Below are 18382 nucleotides of genomic sequence, written 5' to 3'. Positions count from 1 at the left end.
CCCAATACGAGGAGTGGAACATCATGATTTTCCAGACTATACCCGAAAAGTTCCAGGATCTTCCTGCTCACCAAAAGGCATTTAAGGGGCCTTGATCTCCGGTACAGCTCGATGTTCCTGGAGAGGCTCAGAGTACAGCACAATGGAAAAGTTTACTTCTTTGATACCCCAAACGCGACCAATGGCTTGCTGGACATGCAGGGGGGAGCGAGGCGGAAGACCCCCTTGAGCTACAAATGGGACAACCCGGCTGCTCCTCGACGAAGCACAAGATCGCAACAGAGCTCCACTGAGTCAGAGCACCGACTGGAGCCAGGCACACTGGAAGGATCCTGGTCCACCCAGATATACTCTCGAGGACTGCAATTGTGTGCCGGACACCGGTGAGTATTTCTGTTATTACAGGGGTGACCCGGACAGCCTCAGAAGCAGCACGGACGTGGGACTATGAGAGCTCCGGAAAGACCAGGACCTGGTGATGAGGTTGGTGATCCGTAGAGTGGACTGGCCTTGTGCACTGACGATTCTGCTGGGAACTACCTTAGGTACTGGTCCAAAGAGACTAGAGACTCCTTGATTTCTCTGATTTGAGCCTGCCTGTTGTAGTCGAGACTGTGACATGTAATCATGATTTCAGCTTGTGTATATAGCCTTATTGTGAAAGGGGCTGCCATTGCTTTACCTATATGGTTTTGTGTTTGTGTTTTAAGGGGGGGATGCGTTGCGCTACTACTCTTTTGATAATCCATTGTAGTGTCATTGACTGACTCCAATGGCGGCCGGCGGACTCCATGATGGCCGATGGGAAGGGACAGAGGGCTGTGGGCCTCCTGGTGCAGTTCAAGTGCTTACAGCCTTGCTGCACCGGCAAGATGTTGGCCTTTCAGCAAAACGTAAATAGGGAGGTTGATGCTTCGACCTCCGTGGGCTGGGTGGGGCTGTGGGTTTTAGCCTGGACACACACTGGACTTACGTTGTTTGAACACACTGCTTGTGGGTGGGGGGTACAGTTCTTGTTTTTGTTTTTATGTGGGTTGGATACACTGGGATGGGACAGTATGCTCTACCAAGCATGTTTATAATTCTGACTGGCTGAATGAAGTGGATGGGGAGCGTGGAGGGACGGAATGGGATGGAGGAGTGACGTTCTGCCTCACACATAATACATGAGGGACCAGACCTGGAAATTCCTAACTTGGAATGTGATGGGACTTGGACAGGCTGGGACTTGGACAGCCTTTTAAGAGGAGGGTGTACACATATTTGAAAAGGTATGGAATTGCAGTTGCACTCCTGTCAGAAACAGATATGTGGCGGAACTGTATTGTTCAGTTGCACAAACAATGGTGAGGACAGATGTTTGCAACCTCTTACTCTAGCTAAGCCAAAGGTGCATTAATCTGGGTGGCTCCAGGGATCCTATTTTCGGCCACAAGTGTGGTAGTAGACCTAGAAGGTCGGTATGTCATAGTATACGGTATGCTGTATGGCAGGGTGATGTGTCTGATAAGCTTTTATGCCCCTATTGTAGATGACCCAGATTTCTATGGCGCACTGACGAGGGCTGCAGCTGACCAAATTGGCCCAGAAGTGATTGTAGCTGGGGACTTTAATTGTGTGTTAAATAGTGAGCTTAATCATGATCCCCCTAGAGTAGACACAAAGCCAGTATTGACCCAAGCGCTGCATGAGGTTACGCGGGGGCTTGGTCTTCAGGATGTCTAGAGAGAGTGCAGTCCACAGGGGTGCACCTGTCCCTGTTATATGCCTGCGACTGGGACATATAGCTGTTTAGGCTATTGCTTGATACCCGGCACCCTGGCTCACGATGTAGTTTCTGTCTCATATCTGAGGCACTATATATCTGATCATTCCCCACTGTTATTCTCCTACAGGACCAGTAAGAGAGCCCAAGGGTCCCACCTTGGGAGGATGAGGGCAGAAGCTCTAATGGATCCCATATTCGCCCATACTGTTTTTGAGCTGCCGAATCACTACTTTCAGGAAAACTGGGAGAGCGCTGGCTCTTGAGCTACGGAGTGGGGCTCCATGAAGGTGGTTCTGATGGGGGAATGTATGAAGGTGACGTATGGTGTGACAATGCAGCTCACACACATTTTGGATTCATAGGAGAAAAGGCTGGGAGTGCTGGAGGAGAGGCTGGCTGCGTACCCCCAGATGTTGGGGTAATGGAAGGATGCTAAAAGGGAACTGTTGGAAACATGGGACGGGCAGATAAATAGTATAACACTAGTTATAGGCATCACCTATTTGCAGAAGGTGACAGGGCTGGCAGGATGTTGGCCATGCTGCTCCACACTGAAACCCAGAAGACTCCTATGGTGGTGGTGCAGGACTCCCAAGGTGGGGAGGTGAGATCCCAGCAGGGCATTACAGAAGTTTTTGCAGAACACCTCCACAGAGTTTATGCACAACTGTGCAATGCCTCTCAGGCTAGTGGGACAGAGCACTTGGCAGGTTTACACATGGCTAGTCTGACTGAGGAATGCAGAATACAATTAGATGAGCCCCTCACTAAGGAAGAAATAGTGTCAGCTATTTGTGTATCAAACGCTCTAAAGGCCTGGGGGGGTGACCAAAGGGAGGCAGGGAGTTTTACCAAAGAAAGGTAGACTATTTGGCAGATCGTTTGCTAGTGGTCCATCAGGAAGCCTTTACAAGGAGACAGCTACCTGATTCAATGAGGGAGGTGCTTATAGTCATGATACCCAAGCCTGATAGGGGCATCAAGGAGGTCTCCTCATAACACCTCCTCGCCATGCTTAAAGTGGATGTTAAAATACTCAGGAAGCTTCTGGTAAACTGGTTACTTGGACACCTGCCTGCATTGGTACACGTAGACCAATGTGGTTTTATTCCCAGCAGAAATGCTTTGTGTAACTTAAGAAGGCTGTCTCTGGTAATGCACATGCCTGAAATGTAGGAAGACTCCTATGCAGCGGCCCTGCATTATATTCAGCAGGCATTCAACTCCTTATTGTGGGAGTATTTGTGGCAGGTCCAGCATAGAGTGGAAGTGGGAGAGGCATTTATCAAATGGGTACGGCTGCTCTATCGGGACCCCGTGGCGAGGGTATGTATTGGCAGAATGGTGCTGCATAGCTTTCCCCTTCAGCAAGGGACTAGACAGGGGTGTCCATTGTCACTGCTATTATTTGCCTTGGCAATGGAACCGGTGGCCTGTCGGTTGTACTGGGTGCTGCGCGATTGGGGAATGACAATAGGGGAGACCACACAGGTGGCCTCTCTGTATGAGGATGACACATTTGTTTCTTTGAGACAGTCAGAGTATTCAGTCCTTATTCTGCTATTCTCAGGACTCCATGTCAACCCGGCCAAATCAATACTGTTTCCGTTAGGTGTTCAGGACCGTCCTTGGGAGACTGATAGCTTGAGGTGTCCTGGGATATGGATCGCAAGGGAGGTGGGGACGAATGAATCCTTGAATATTGGAAGTGTCCTGGAAAGCATTAGACTGTCGGTCAAATTCTGGAATATGTTCCACTTATCCTTAATGAGTAAGGTGGCACTTGTGAAAATGATTGTACTGCCTGGTTGTCTCTAAGGGCCAGATGTATGAAAGCTTTTTGCATTCGCAAACGGTGCGAATGCCTGTTTGCGAATGCAAAAAGCCATTTCAGAATGTATTAAAGGCATTCTGAACGCAATTTTAAGGAATCACTAAAATAGCGATTCCTTAAAATTGCGACCCTGTTTAGAGAGTCGCAAATGCGATTTGGGCATTTAGGAATCGCTATCTACCACCAGGTTGAACCTGGTGGTAGCCATGTGAAAATTTTAAAAATGCATTTAAGATGCATTTTTTTAATTTACACGTAAAGCACACATGCCCTTTTGGCATGTGTGCATCTTACATGTTTCAAACAATTATCTTGGGGTGCAGCAAAGGGGTCCTTAGGCCCCCAGCACCCTGGGGTTTTGCATTTTCTGGTTAAGAAATCGCAATTTTGGAAATGCAAAAAATTCGCAGATATGGGCCTACAGGCCCATAGGTGTGAATGGGGCCGGTATCGCAATTTGCGATTCGGTAATAGCATTTGCGATTTTCAAGAAATCGCTATTACCAATTCGAAAATGTGATACATTGCATTTTGCGAATCAGAAATAACGATTTCTTAAAAATCGCAATTTGCGACTCGCAAAAGGCCTCCTTGATACATCTTGCTCTAAGTCCTTCAGGGTGCGTTAATTGATATCTCCAGGAAATATTTTCTCGAACTGGACAAAATCATTGTCGAACTACTCTGGGAGGAAGAGTAAGGGGGTTATTACAACTTTGGAGGAGGTGTTAATCCGTCCCAAAAGTGACGGTAAAGTGATGGATATACCACCAGCCGTATTACAAGTCCATTATATCCTATGAAACTCATAATACGGCTGGTGGTATATCCGTCACATTTGGGACGGATTAACACATCCTCCAAATTTGTAATAACCCCCTAAGTCTGGCAACTTTCAAATGGCCCTGGAGCTGGGGGCTGGAATTGTTCAACCTGGAGCTCTGTTACCTCGCAATGCAACTACAGCATGCAGTGCATTGGTTGGATGAGGAGGGAAACTGAGAAAAAAGCTTCCTTCACAGCGCTCATGGTGACAAACCCCTTTCTGAACTCCTGATGTTGGGGGAGAGAGTGCCCAACGCATTTCTCTACGTGGTATGACAGGAGTGTAGGGCATGGACTGGATGGTTTGGCGGGTGCTGCGGCACACCTCTTATGCAATGGACATGCCCACATGGTCCTTGCTGCCCTTCATCCAGATAACACACATGATGGAAAGGGATAAGGTGGTAGGTGGGAGATTGTAATGCCCTACGTGATCTGAATTCAGATGACAGATTTATTACTCTTCAGAATGCCATAGAGACCGTCAATCTTTCAATCTTTCAATCTTTGCCAGTGGTAATTTCTGCAATTCGCTAAAATGGCAACCACTGCTTGTGGTATATGGTCATTATTCCCGGATGTCCCTAAGGAGTCTAGTACACTAGTCACACTGCGTAACATGATCAATCTTCTTTGAATATATAGAGCTCTTCGCGACAAAGTTCCACAGAGCATGCTGCAGGTACAAGGTAGGTGGCAAGAGGTGATGGGGTAACAACTCACAGAAAGGGAGTGGGAAACTGTGCATGTGGCGGTACAAACCACCACAGTGAATGCGAGGTTTAAGTTGATACATTATAATGTTATCCACAAAGCACATCTAACCCCAGCGATGCTACACACTATTTATCAAGGGAGTGCCTCTACCTGTCCATGGTGTCTGGTCGAACATGTCATGAAGATGCCATGCACTTAATACTTTTTGGCAAATGGTGGTTGATCGGTTGAACACAGCCACGGGTTGTGTGGTCCCAAGGGAGCCTAAACAATGCCTCTTGGGCTTACTTCCCGTCCGTAAGAAGAAGGGTCTGAGCAGGAAGTTCCTGGTGTTGGGGTTAATCCTAGCCAAATGCAGAGTCGCCATTCACTGGCTTTCTCCAAGTTTCCTGGAGTGCGAGACTGGATGAGTGTAGGAAAGTACCATCTTGCCTCGCATGTTACCCCCATTTTTCACTGTGTATATGTTGTTTTAGTTGTATGTGTCACTGGGACTGTCATCCAGGGCCCCAGTGCTCATAAGTGTGCCTGAATGTGTTACCTGTGTAGTGACTAACTGTCTCACTGAGGCTCTGCTGATCAGAACCTCAGTGGTTATGCTCTCTCATTTCTTTCAAATTGTCACTAACAGGCTAGTGACCAATTTTACCAATTTACATTGGCTTACTGGAACACCCTTATAATTCCCTAGTATATGGTACTAAGGTACCCAGGGTATTGGGGTTCCAGGAGATCCCTATGGGCTGCAGCATTTCTTTTGCCACCCATAGGGAGCTCTGACAATTCTTACACAGGTCTGCCACTGCAGCCTGAGTGAAATAACGTCCACGTTATTTCACAGCCATTTTACACTGCACTTAAGTAACTTATAAGTCACCTATATGTCTAACCTTTACCTGGTAAAGGTTAGGTGCAAAGTTACTTAGTGTGAGGGCACCCTGGCACTAGCCAAGGTGCCCCCACATTGTTCAGGGCCAATTCCACGGACTTTGTGAGTGCGGGGACACCATTACACGCGTGCACTACATATAGGTCACTGCCTATATGTAGCTTCACAATGGTAACTCCGAATATGGCCATGTAACATGTCTATGATCATGGAATTGCCCCCTCTATGCCATCCTGGCATAGTTGGCACAATCCCATGATCCCAGTGGTCTGTAGCACAGACCCTGGTACTGCCAAACTGCCTTTCCTGGGGTTTCACTGCAGCTGCTGCTGCTGCCAACCCCTCAGACAGGTTTCTGCCCTCCTGGGGTCAAGCCAGGCTTTTCCCAGGATGGCAGAACAAAGGACTTCCTCTGAGAGAGGGTGTTACACCCTCTCCCTTTGGAAAATGGTGTGAAGGCAGGGGAGGAGTAGCCTCCCCCAGCCTCTGGAAATGCTTTCATGGGCACAGATGTGCCCAATTCTGCATAAGCCAGTCTACACCGGTTCAGGGGACCCCTTAGCCCTGCTCTGGCGCGAAACTGGACAAAGGAAAGGGAAGTGACCACTCCCCTGACCTGCACCTCCCCTGGGAGGTGTCCAGAGCTCCTCCAGTGTGCTCCAGACCTCTGCCATCTTGGAAACAGAGGTGCTGCCAGCACACTGGACTGCTCTGAGTGGCCAGTGCCACCAGGTGACGTCAGAGACTCCTTCTGATAGGCTCCTCCAGGTGTTGCTAGCCTATCCTCTCTCCTAAGTAGCCAAACCCTCTTTTCTGGCTATTTAGGGTCTCTGTCTCTGGGGAAACTTTAGATAACGAATGCAAGAGCTCATCAGAGTTCCTCTGCATCTCTCTCTTCACCTTCTGCCAAGGAATCGACTGCTGACCGCGCTGGAAGCCTGCAAAACTGCAACATAGTAGCAAAGACGACTACTGCAACTCTGTAACGCTGATCCTGCCGCCTTCTCGACTGTTTTCCTGGTGGTGCATGCTGTGGGGGTAGTCTGCCTCCTCTCTGCACTAGAAGCTCCGAAGAAATCTCCTGTGGGTCGACGGAATCTTCCCCCTGCAACCGCAGGCACCAAAAAGCTGCATTACCGGTCCCTTGGGTCTCCTCAGCACGACGAGCGAGGTCCCTCGAATCCAGCAACTCTGTCCAAGTGACTCCCACAGTCCAGTGACTCTTCAGTCCAAGTTTGGTGGAGGTAAGTCCTTGCCTCCCCACGCCAGACTGCATTGCTGGGAACCACGACTTTTGCCGCTACTCCTGCCCCTGTGCACTTCCGGCGGAAATCCTTTGTGCACAGCCAAGCCTGGGTCCACGGCACTCTAACCTGCATTGCACGACTTTCTAAGTTGGTCTCCGGCGACGTGGGACTCCTTTGTGTAACTTCAGGTGAGCACCGTTTCACGCATCCTCGTAGTGCCTGTTTCTGGCACTTCTCCGGGTGCTACCTGCTGCTGAGAGGGCTCCTTGTCTTGCTCGACGTCCCCTCTCTCTCCTGACGCAATTTGCGACATCCTGGTCCCTCCTGGGCCATAGCAGCATCCAAAAACGCTTACCGCACGATTTGCAGCTAGCAAGGCTTGTTGGCGGTATTTCGGCGGGAAAACACTTATGCACGACTCTCCACGGCGAGAGGGATCCGTCCTCCAAAGGGGAAGTCTCTAGCCCTTTTCGTTCCTGCAGAATCCTCAGCTTCTTCTGTCCAGTAGAAGCTTCTTTGCACCCACAGCTGGCATTTCCTGGGCATCTGCCCATCTCCGACTTGCTTGTGACTTTTGGACTTGGTCCCCTTATTCCACAGGTACCCTCGACTGGAAATCCATCGTTGTTACATTGCTGGTTTGTGTCTTTCCTGCAGTATTCCCCTATCACGACTTCTATGTCCTTTGGGGAACTTCAGTGCACTTTGCACTCACTTTTCAGGGTCTTGGGGTGGGCTATTTTTCTAACCCTCACTATTTTCTAATAGTCCCAGCGACCCTCTCCAAGGTCACATAGGTTTGGGGTCCATTCGTGGTTCGCATTCCACTTTTGGAGTATATGGTTTGTGTTGCCCCTATCCCTATGTGTCCCCATTGCATCCTATTGTAACTATACATTGTTTGCACTGTTTTCTAAGACTATACTGAATATTTTTGGTATTGTGTACATATATCTTGTGTATATTTCCTATCCTCTCACTGAGGGTACACTCTGAGATACTTTGGCATATTGTCATAAAAATAAAGTACCTTTATTTTTAGTATAACTGTGTATTGTGTTTTCTTATGATATTGTGCAAGTGACATTAGTGGTACTGTAGGAGCTTCACTCGTCTCCTAGTTCAGCCTAAGCTGCTCTGCTAAGCTACCATTATCTATCAGCCTATGCTGCTAGACACCCTATACACTAATAAGGGATAACTGGGCCTGGTGCAAGGTGCAAGTACCCCTTGGTACTCACTACAAGCCAGTCCAGCCTCCTACAATGAGGGACGTGGCTAAATGGGCAGTAGCAGAGGAGAGCCATTTGCATAACTGCAGGAGGGATAATAAATTGGCAAAAGATTTGCAGAGCTGAGCCGCCATGCTCACTGACTTACTTGAGTCCCAGCGTGCTGGCCCTCCCTAGATAGGTTGCCCATGTTGGGGGAGGCAGTGTTGGTGTTTTGGGGACCACGAGTATTAGGATTGCAAGATCATAGTTGGATGCAGGTACATTGGATGTGCATGAGCTTGTGTGGCCTGAAAATGAGTTGAGGACCCATACGGATAGGCACAGGATGTACTATTGTCCTCAATCAATTTCTTTTTGTGCTCAAAGAATGATTATGCCAAGGTATGGTGGGGGGAAAGGGATGTTATAACGTAATTATTATTCTTGTTTCAATTGGTTTTGATGCTCACTTTGATGAAGTAAGTGCTGGGGGGCACGTATACAGGGGGAGGGGGCCAGATTCCGTTAGCCTCCAACTCCGAACAGGAGCAGGAGAAAATTACTACAATAAGACTGCACCATATGAAAAGAGAGTTACCTGCGGGTGTGGCATTGGGAGGGTGAGGGTCTGAAATTCTGATATACATGGTTCCAGTGGCGACCTGAGAGTGCTAACTTTGCAAGACACGATGAGCGCATGGGGATATCAATGCTGACATACCTCATTGGCAAGACAATAAGGTTTGAAACATGCCGCTTAACACTATATGTACCTACTAGGAATCACCAGAGTTTCGCTTAGCAGACTACCGGCTTTATCTCTTAATTCTTATATCTGAGTGCTAAGTACTATCACAGATAGACTCGATAACCTGAGTCACTCCACATATATAATTTATTACCAAGTAAATAGGTTATCACCAGGCTAGATAGGAGTTGCAGTGGAGGTGTTAGACATCTAGTACCACCCAGTAGCAAGTGTTTTTCTTTCCCTTTTCTGATGTTTTTGAAAACAAGGGGCATCACTCCCACCCCAAACCAGAAGCAGGCTGCCCTTAAAATTTAGGGTAAGACTATGAACATTCTCATGAATCAATGAGAATAAGTGGACGTAATAAATAACAATGATAGGCACCATGTCCACAAGAATGAAGACTTGCATGGTTTGTGATACCACATGCAGCATAATATTTGGCACCTTATTTGCAGTGGTTCGCTGTGTTACTACACTAGACGTGCTCATATATATAGTCATCAGTGCATGCCATATTCACAGCTACTCCAATGTAGAACCAGGTTTAATGCGTTTTGTTCCTATTTTTGAAATAAATGGGTACCTCCTAAATTTGAATAATACTCAGGTAGGCCTTGAGTATGTTGTATATGAGCCTCTCACTAGTAAGATAGGATAGGTTCCACTCCACACAAGAATTAATAGGGATCTCAGGCTCTGAAGAATGCCCCTGACAAGTTATGGCTTAGCGTGAGGGCAGAAACATGTTGGCCTTAATGATTATAGTGACGGAATGAGTCAATACTCAATAGCCGTCCATTTCCTGTTTTTAATTTTACCAGCAGACACCACTAATAAAGGTGTGGTTTACACTGGTTATCTGTTAGGTAATTTTATTTAGATGACTGGATCCCTTTACTATCCAGAAAAACTATATCTAAGAATTCCCTTTAGGCTTATCTAACCACAAGGTTGAGTCCTCCCAGGTGGCACTGTCCTACCTGGTTGGGGTAGGTGGCCAAATGATGGATCATGACACTATTATGTGTGTGAGACCACCTATTTCATAAGGAGGAACCCCCAGCATAGGTTCCAAATTAACAGACTTCACAAGAGACTAATGGGATCACAATAAAAGAGGTCACTACCAAAAGCTGGTCCCGTCTTTCATCCCCTTCATACATTTTGTGTTCACGGCAACAGCATATATTGTGCTTTCATAAACTTGTTTTGTTTACATCATGGCCATGTGCCTACCACTAAGTCTGCTTCTTTCCAGTGAGCTTCCATAGTAGCTATTTTGAGTTAAGTGATGGACACTCTTGCCTTAAACACCACCATATTTGCTTTTATAACTGTCTATTGATAGTGCCTGATTGTTTTGTATAAATCATGCCTAACACAGCCATCAGTGCTTTTTTCACTTTTGAAAGTCTTGGTTTGTCCTCCTCTTCAAAGTGTATTTCGAGCTCTAGTCAGGGGGGGGGCAAACTTGTGTACAAAAAGAAGTCTTAACCCAATATGAAAATGTGTTGTATGTAATGGCAGTGTGCTACCACACCATGCAGACTCAACTCTACGCCACACCACTATACTCTGTACCTCTTCATGCCACTGCTCTCTACTTTCCAACACTCCACTTTACACCACTCTATGCCAATGCAAACTATGCTTCTCTACACTGCACCACTCTATTCTATGCCAGTACACTCTATGCCACTCTACTCTACAGTATTGCACTCTTCACCATTGCACTCTACACCACTCCAGTCTAGGCAACAACACTTTACTCTTTACAACTTCACTCACCACCACTCCACACACAACATTGCACTCTATGTCAATATACACTCTTTTCTATACCACTCCTCTCTAGGCCCCTGCACTCTACGGCAATCCACTGTATGCCACTTCAGTCTACTCATTGCACTCTATGCAACTGCACTCTACGCCACTTTACTCTACGTCACTGAACTCTACCTTGCTCCACTCGACTCTATTCTGAAACAATCTACTCTACACCACTGCACTCTGCACCACTGCAATCTACACCACTCCATGCCACTGCACTGTACACCGCTCTACTCTACACCACTGCACTCTACGCCAATGCACTTGACGCAATTGCATTCTATGTCACTGCACTCTATGCCATTCTACTCTAAACTACTGCACTCTATGCCAGTGCCCTCAGTGCAACTGCACTTTATGCCACTGCACCCTACACCACTGCACTCTACTCTGCACCACTCTGCTCTATGCCACTGCCCTCTACTCTGCACCACTCTACACTATGCAACTGTACTCTATGCCACTGTGCACCACTCTACTCTGCAACATTGCACTCACCGCCAATGCACTCTATGCCACTCTACTCTGCATCACTGCACGCTGCAACACTCCACTTTATGCCACTGCACGCTACTCCACCCCACTGTACTCTAACCTGAACCACTCTATGCCACTGAACTCTATGCCTCACTACGCCACTCTACTCTACTCTGAACCACTGCACTGTGTCACTGTTCTCTATGCCACTGCACTGTGTCACTGTTCTCTATATCACTGCACTCTATGCAACTCTACTCTGCACCACTCACTGTACACCACTGTACTCTACCGTGCACCACTCTAACCTTTGCCACTGCATCGTATGCTGCTGAATTCTATGCCACTGCACTCTACGCCACTATACTCTGCAATACTCTAGGCCAATGCATTCTACACTCTATTCAGCCACTACACTGTACGCCACTCTATGCGACTCCACTCTATTCCACTCTAAGATACTCTTCTGCACTCTTCCCATTCCACTCTACAACACTCCATGCTATTCTCCTTTACGCCACTAACTTTCAGCCATGCTGAACAGCAACCACACTGGTGTACAACATGGCTAAACACACTGGTAAAGCCAATAGCTCTTGTGTAGGTGAGACCTGTTTTCATTGCCTGTCACTACATACTTTGTTTGGTTTTAAGTTCGCTCAATCAATTTATATTTTCTATTGTATTTGTAAATTAGGTTAACTGTGTTGAATCAATTCAATAAATAAAAAATGAAAGCATAGTTATTCCTAATGGATGTCCCATCACTAAAGTTATAGGTTTATAAAGCATGTTGAGCTGGTCCTTTCCATTGTATGTCACAGTTGCCCATGTTGTAGTCATATTTATTTTAAAAGGGAGGTCATACTGATGGGGTGTGCACAAAGTAAAATTAAATTAAATAGTCTACGCTATATGAATTGATTGGTCTGTGTGACAGAGCATTGGGCCAGTGTATCTGTAGTCCATTGCCTAGATAGCTGAGAGTGTTGCTGTGGTCAAATGCATGGTCCAAAACAAGGTTAAGCAATGTCCAGCATGGCTGACCATATAGAAACAATTAAAAAATCACGGTTTATCCATGAAAAAGGTAACATCCTTTCTGCTGAAAAATAAGTAAAATAATAACTTTATTATTATGTTTTGCTTGATATTACAGCTAAGCCAAATTTTACTTTTTAACCACAGAACATAGAAGCAAATCTCAATGTGAATCGGACAGTATTGGGGATTCTCTTTCCAGCTACAATGGCTGAAGTAGGAGGTGGCCTGCAGGTGGTAATTTTGCCCAACCATACTTGCTGCCACACATTATTGTAGTTTCCTGATGTTGTAGGTAACACGTTACCTTACCCAACAGTTCTCATTTTATCATCCTTGCTAAAGATGAAGGCCCATACTTATGAAGCATTTGCGTTCTCCTTATGTTACGCAAGGTGACGCAAAGCCTTTAGTAATATTTGCAAAGCCAGGCAAGGCCTGATTTGCGTGGCCTTGTAAAGAAAAGTAACGCAAGGCATCTGCTTGATCTCTGTTACGTTACATTTCAAGTTCGGTGAGATTCAATGGGTGGAGCATGCTTGTTTCTTGCTTCCACCCATGAATTTTGGCGCATTTCCAGATTTACAAAGATTTAATAACCTGGGAATGCATCAAAAAAGCTACATCTTCCTGAGTGAGGTGTAACAATGTATCACAGATAGGAAGGGGAAAATGCCTCTAAGGATTGTTTTTGTGCAGGAACTTAACCCTTTCTGCACAAAAGAAGCCTGCATTGGCGCTAGGCTGCACAAAGTGCATCAGTGCACAGAAAGAGCAGAAATGCTCCACATCGTTGTAAGTATGGAGCATTTCAGCTCTCTCCCTTTCATGCAACGCAGTGCAACTTTGCTTTCTGCCCTGCTTTCCGTGAAAGTTTAGTAAATGTGCACCTTTATGTCAAATTCATTTTGCCAGGTTTTGAATCTGTGTGTACTGAACTCAATATGCTAGCTTACCGGCTCAGCGTTAAACACAAATGATGGTAAACACCTGGTAATAAAGTGCTTAGAATGTAGCTTTCTCTTATGATTCACTGTAAGACAAATTATTGCTTTGTGTGAGTTGTAAAATTTTAGATGAGTGAGTTATGCTTCATTCACCAGTACAACGATGGTCTCTGTTTAAATTGTTTCGTGTTTGGTAGAGCAGATTAAAGATCTAAAAAATGAATCCACTGTCTCAGTAAATAATAAATATGTATTGTTTAATATTTTCAGAAGAGGCGGAGAGGACCCTGAGAGAGTTCCGGCAGGATGTAGACAACGCCACCATTCAGAAGCTAGACCTAGAGCGGAAGGTGGAGCAATTGGTAGATGAAATTGAATTCCTCAAGAAGCTTCATGACGAAGAGGTAGCTGACCTAATGAGGCAGATAGAGGACTCAAAGGTGACAGTAGAGCTGGAGAGTACCCGGCCAGATCTTGCTGCAGCCCTTCGCGACGTCAGAATTCAGATGGAAAAACTGGCTGCCAAGAACATCCAAGAAGCAGAAGCTTGGTACAAAACCAAATTTGACACTTTAAAAGGGCAGGTGTCCAAACATGATGTCCAGCTAAGCAGCATGAAGGAAGAGATCAGTAAGTACTCATCCAAGATTACAGAGCTTGAAAACCAAATCAGTGCCTTGAGGGCTCGAAATGAAGCATTGGAGAGTCAGCTTCAAGACATGGAGGCAAACCACCTGGAGAAAGTAGCTGGTCTTCAGGAAACCATTGCCCAACTAGAATGCCAGCTCCTGGAGACCAAGTCTGATCTGTCTAGATACTTGCAGGATTACCAAGACCTGTTAAACATCAAGCTGAAACTAGATGCTGAGATCGCAGTCTACAGGAAGCTTCTGGAGGGAGAGGAGCAAAGACTTGGCCTTTCTTCGCAAAGTGCTGGTAAGACCCTTATAGACTAGTATTCTTTTGACAATGCACTTATCAAATGGTTCTGCCACTAACATTCTGCAGCTTGTGCTTCTCTCTACCCTGTCAAGCTCCCTGTGCTCTTAAGTAATGCTTCATGCAATCTCGATACTCCAGTAGAGAATGGAGCAGCAGAGTGCAATCACTGGATTTTTCTGCCATTGATCTTTTATTTCTACCCAAACCAAAGTACATAGGTAGACATCATCCTTTGTCCACCTGAAATACTTCTGAACTAACTATTGATAAACGTAGGTTTAATAGCTTAGAACAGAGGTTCTTAAGCCTTTGACTTCTGTGGACTCCCAGTTAATGATTACTGAAACCTGGAGACCCCCAATGAATCATTATTATTATCTGGGGACCTCCACTGAGTCATTACTGGAAGCCAGGGACCCCGACCTAAGCATTTTCAGTGATTTGAACTGCAAAAACAATACTTGAAAAATACAGAAACATGCATTAAAAAATACACAAATGATGAAATATTTTATTTACTTCAGAAACAAACAAAAAATCTAATTTTTATTGGGAATGTTGGAGCATTTCTAAATTCAATTTAGGACCCCCATTGTCCATACTATATTATTTCTAATGACTTGCACCACTACCACAAATCAATCTGAGGATTCTAACTTTTTGCCTTCAATTTCAAATTCCAAAACATTTACAGAATGTTTAATTTTCTCACTTTTACATTTTGCTTCTTTATTTCTATACACTTTATTAGTCTGTTAATATTTTTTAATTTTCTAAGTAGTCGTGGAACCCCTGAAAAGGCTTACAGACCTCTTGGGGTCTATGGACCACAGTTTAAGAACCACCAGCATAGAGAGAGCATTGCGTTGCACATACAGTACCGAAGATAAAGCTTGTTACACACTACAATGATTAAAGTTTTCAAGAAGCAGGTGATTAGCTTGTGCTTTACAGTGTGCACAGAAAAAATTATTGTATCTTTGAATTCTTTCAAGAGGTCTTCTTGACAGTTATAGATACTTTCCTGCCAAGCTGGGACAACGGCTATTGGCCAAATGATGTCCCATTGCTACCTGCCACGGTGGCATGTAATCGCGGGTGAAATTTGTTAACACTGCTTCATTTTCACTCCATGTGGCGGGTGTAATAGGTACCTGTTTTGGTCTGCTAAAGATGGTAGAAAAGTTCCTTTACATTCTCCCCCTTCCGCAGTAAAATAAATAGTGATCCAGGCCCTGAATACTTCAAGGTTGGACTACTCCAACTCTCTATAGTGGGGCCTACCTACCTACCTCCTGAAAAGATTACATCTGGGGCAGAACGCCATCGCTAGGCTTTTGCTGCAACTCCCTAGGAGAGTTCACATCCAACCTTTCCTAAAAGAACTGCACTGGCTGCCTATCAAGGAACGTTTGCTGTTCAAAGGTCACACAGAGCTTTCTACAAGGCCCTCAGTACCCATCCAATAGATTTATCCCCTACCAAATGACTAGGTCTCTCTGGTCTTTCAACTCCTTGCTGGTGCTAATTCCTCGATGCAGAAGGAAAAAGTGGGGTGGCAGCTCTTACTTCTATCTGGCCGAAAGGGAATGGAATGCCCTTCCACAACAACTCCTCGCCACCACGGACATCCAGATCTTTAAGCGTCTCCTCAAGACCTGGCTCTTTGGGTCTGCTTTCTAGCACACCTTATTAGCATGGGATCAGACTTTACTGCCAAGCGCTGGGACACTCACTGACCCGCTGTTTCAATCTACAAATCTCAATAATAATAATAACAATATTAATGATAATACCACTGTGCAAGACCTCCAAAAGCCAGCTATCAGCTGATCTGTGGACCTCCCTGTCTCAAATTTTCCACAACAAGATTAAACAAATCCTGAACAAATTTTAAGGAAACCTCCTTAGATCATTCAGAGGAAAATATTAATGTCTCTTCTATCTCTACTTGTATTATTCAGTGCTGAGTTTTCTCTTCTCGCCTCAGGTCAAGTAGAAGCCTTATTGCTCAATTCGAAGTCAGGATCACCACTGTTTCTGTGCCCTCCTGCCGTGCGTCATACCGTTGTGTCTGTTGTCAATTGTACTCTTTTGCTGCTTTGAAATCTGTCTATTAAGGGAATACCAGTCCCAGCTGAATGGAAGAAGGCCTTGGTAATGCCACTGTTGGCAAGTTATTTTGCTGGCCCGTCTACTTTAAACAATGTCTGTCCTATATCTCTTCCACCCTTCTCCCAGCCAAAAAATACACACCAGAATTCAATTATCCCCTCACATTAACACCCAGTCAATTTTGGACTTCTCTCAGTTGGGGTTTCTTCCTCTTTTCAGTACAGAATCTCCCTTATTTGCTGTTTTCAATTAACTCAGCATTGTCATAGATCAGGGCACATCCTGCTCCACCTGTCTGCAACATTTGACAAAGTATCTCTCCCACTTACTCGACTTGTTGCTTGTGAGTACAAGGAAAGTGCTGGCTTGGCAGCTTACCCTTTTTCAAGAAGTGTTCCTTAAGCTGAGCACCTTCCTCCCTTTCATTCTGAGTTTCACCTCTGTCTTAAGCGGTTTCTCAGAGCTCTTTTTTGAGTCCTACTCTCTAACATTTACATAACCCTTCTTATCCAAAATATTCACTTTTATGGTTTATCTTTGATCTCATATGCATATACTATTCAACTTGTGCTGTATCTTGATCGAGATATGTGGGGTTCTTGGCTTAATTTCCATACATGTGTATCTAAACTAGGCTTTTGGATGAGCGCCAGCTGGCTGAAACAGCACTCAGATAAAACAGAGATACCTTTTTATAAGTGACCTGTGCTGAATGTGGTTCTCAGCTTGGTAGCCATCTAATTTGGGTCCTACGACACTCCCTGTGACTTTAAGAACTTGAGTGTTTTCATGAACTTAGCCCTTTCCTACGCCATCCAAATTCAATGATTTGCATCAAATAGCTATTATTAAAGTTGATTTATTTGTAAAATTCTGCATCTTCTCCCTTCCAACTGTGAGAAAATTTGTGGTCCAGGCACCTATTCTATTGCACCTGGACTATGGTAATTCTCTTTATCTGGTTATCCGCCAAGTGGCCTATTGCAAAACGATGGCGCCCGCTACAGAATGTGACGAGGGAACCTGGAGTCTCCCAAATCTATTCATTGACCTTGGGCTGAATTGGCCCCACCTTGAAGGGTTGGGGCCTATTAGAGGGTTAGGACCCCCGGTGCCACTCGGTCTGGCGTTACTCCTCTGATCCCCTCCTACCTTGTGAAACAAATTCAGATCATACAGAAAGCTGCAGTCCATCTGTTCTTTAAACTTTCTCCTTTTCTTCAGCATCACCACTTCCTTCTTGGCCTTACTAGCTTCTGGTGCTGGAGCGGATTATATTTATAACACTCTGCTTCAATTACTGAGCCCTTCGTGGCTCTGGTCTACAGTACATTCAAGCAAAAGATCTATGCTCCTGTACATCTATTATGTTCTACTAAGAATCTTTTGCCAAGATTCTTAAGACCGTAGTGGGAGGCCATGCTTACTCCTACTGGGTCAACAAAATTAAGGAATTACTTCCCTTCTAGTCTCTGTAAGGAAATTTGCTATTCTTCATGTTCCTGAATTTGCTAAGACTCATCTTTTTTTAGTTATATAGCTGTTAATATTTTCATCCTCTTTTCTTTTCTGTTTCCTCTCAGCACCAGGACACTCTTTGGGGTATCAGTGCCAGTGTTGGACTGGCCTGCCCAGCAGCCTGGTACTGTGGTGCTGCCCGATGGGCCAGTCTGTAGGCCATTTTGTTTGGCGCTGTGGGAAAATCTATGGTAGTACCTGGCATTGAAGGGAACTAGTTTGTGAGCATGGGTGCTATTGTGAACAAGGAGTGGGTTGACATTT

General features: G+C 45.3%; 1 protein-coding gene across 1 annotated transcript in view; it reads left to right on the top strand.

The window, feature by feature from the left end:
- Positions 1-18382, top strand: part of LOC138296090 (vimentin-like) — a 73931-nt gene that overhangs the window by 22993 nt on the left and 32556 nt on the right. Inside the window, exon 2 of the mRNA XM_069234931.1 lies at positions 13814-14479. Coding sequence (XP_069091032.1) covers positions 13814-14479 — 666 coding nt within the window. The remainder of the gene's footprint in view (positions 1-13813; positions 14480-18382) is intronic.

Source organism: Pleurodeles waltl, chromosome 1_2 (genome assembly GCF_031143425.1).
Source record: "Pleurodeles waltl isolate 20211129_DDA chromosome 1_2, aPleWal1.hap1.20221129, whole genome shotgun sequence".
In the NCBI taxonomy this organism is placed as follows: domain Eukaryota; kingdom Metazoa; phylum Chordata; class Amphibia; order Caudata; family Salamandridae; genus Pleurodeles; species Pleurodeles waltl.
This window is presented reverse-complemented; position numbering and strand designations above follow the sequence as displayed.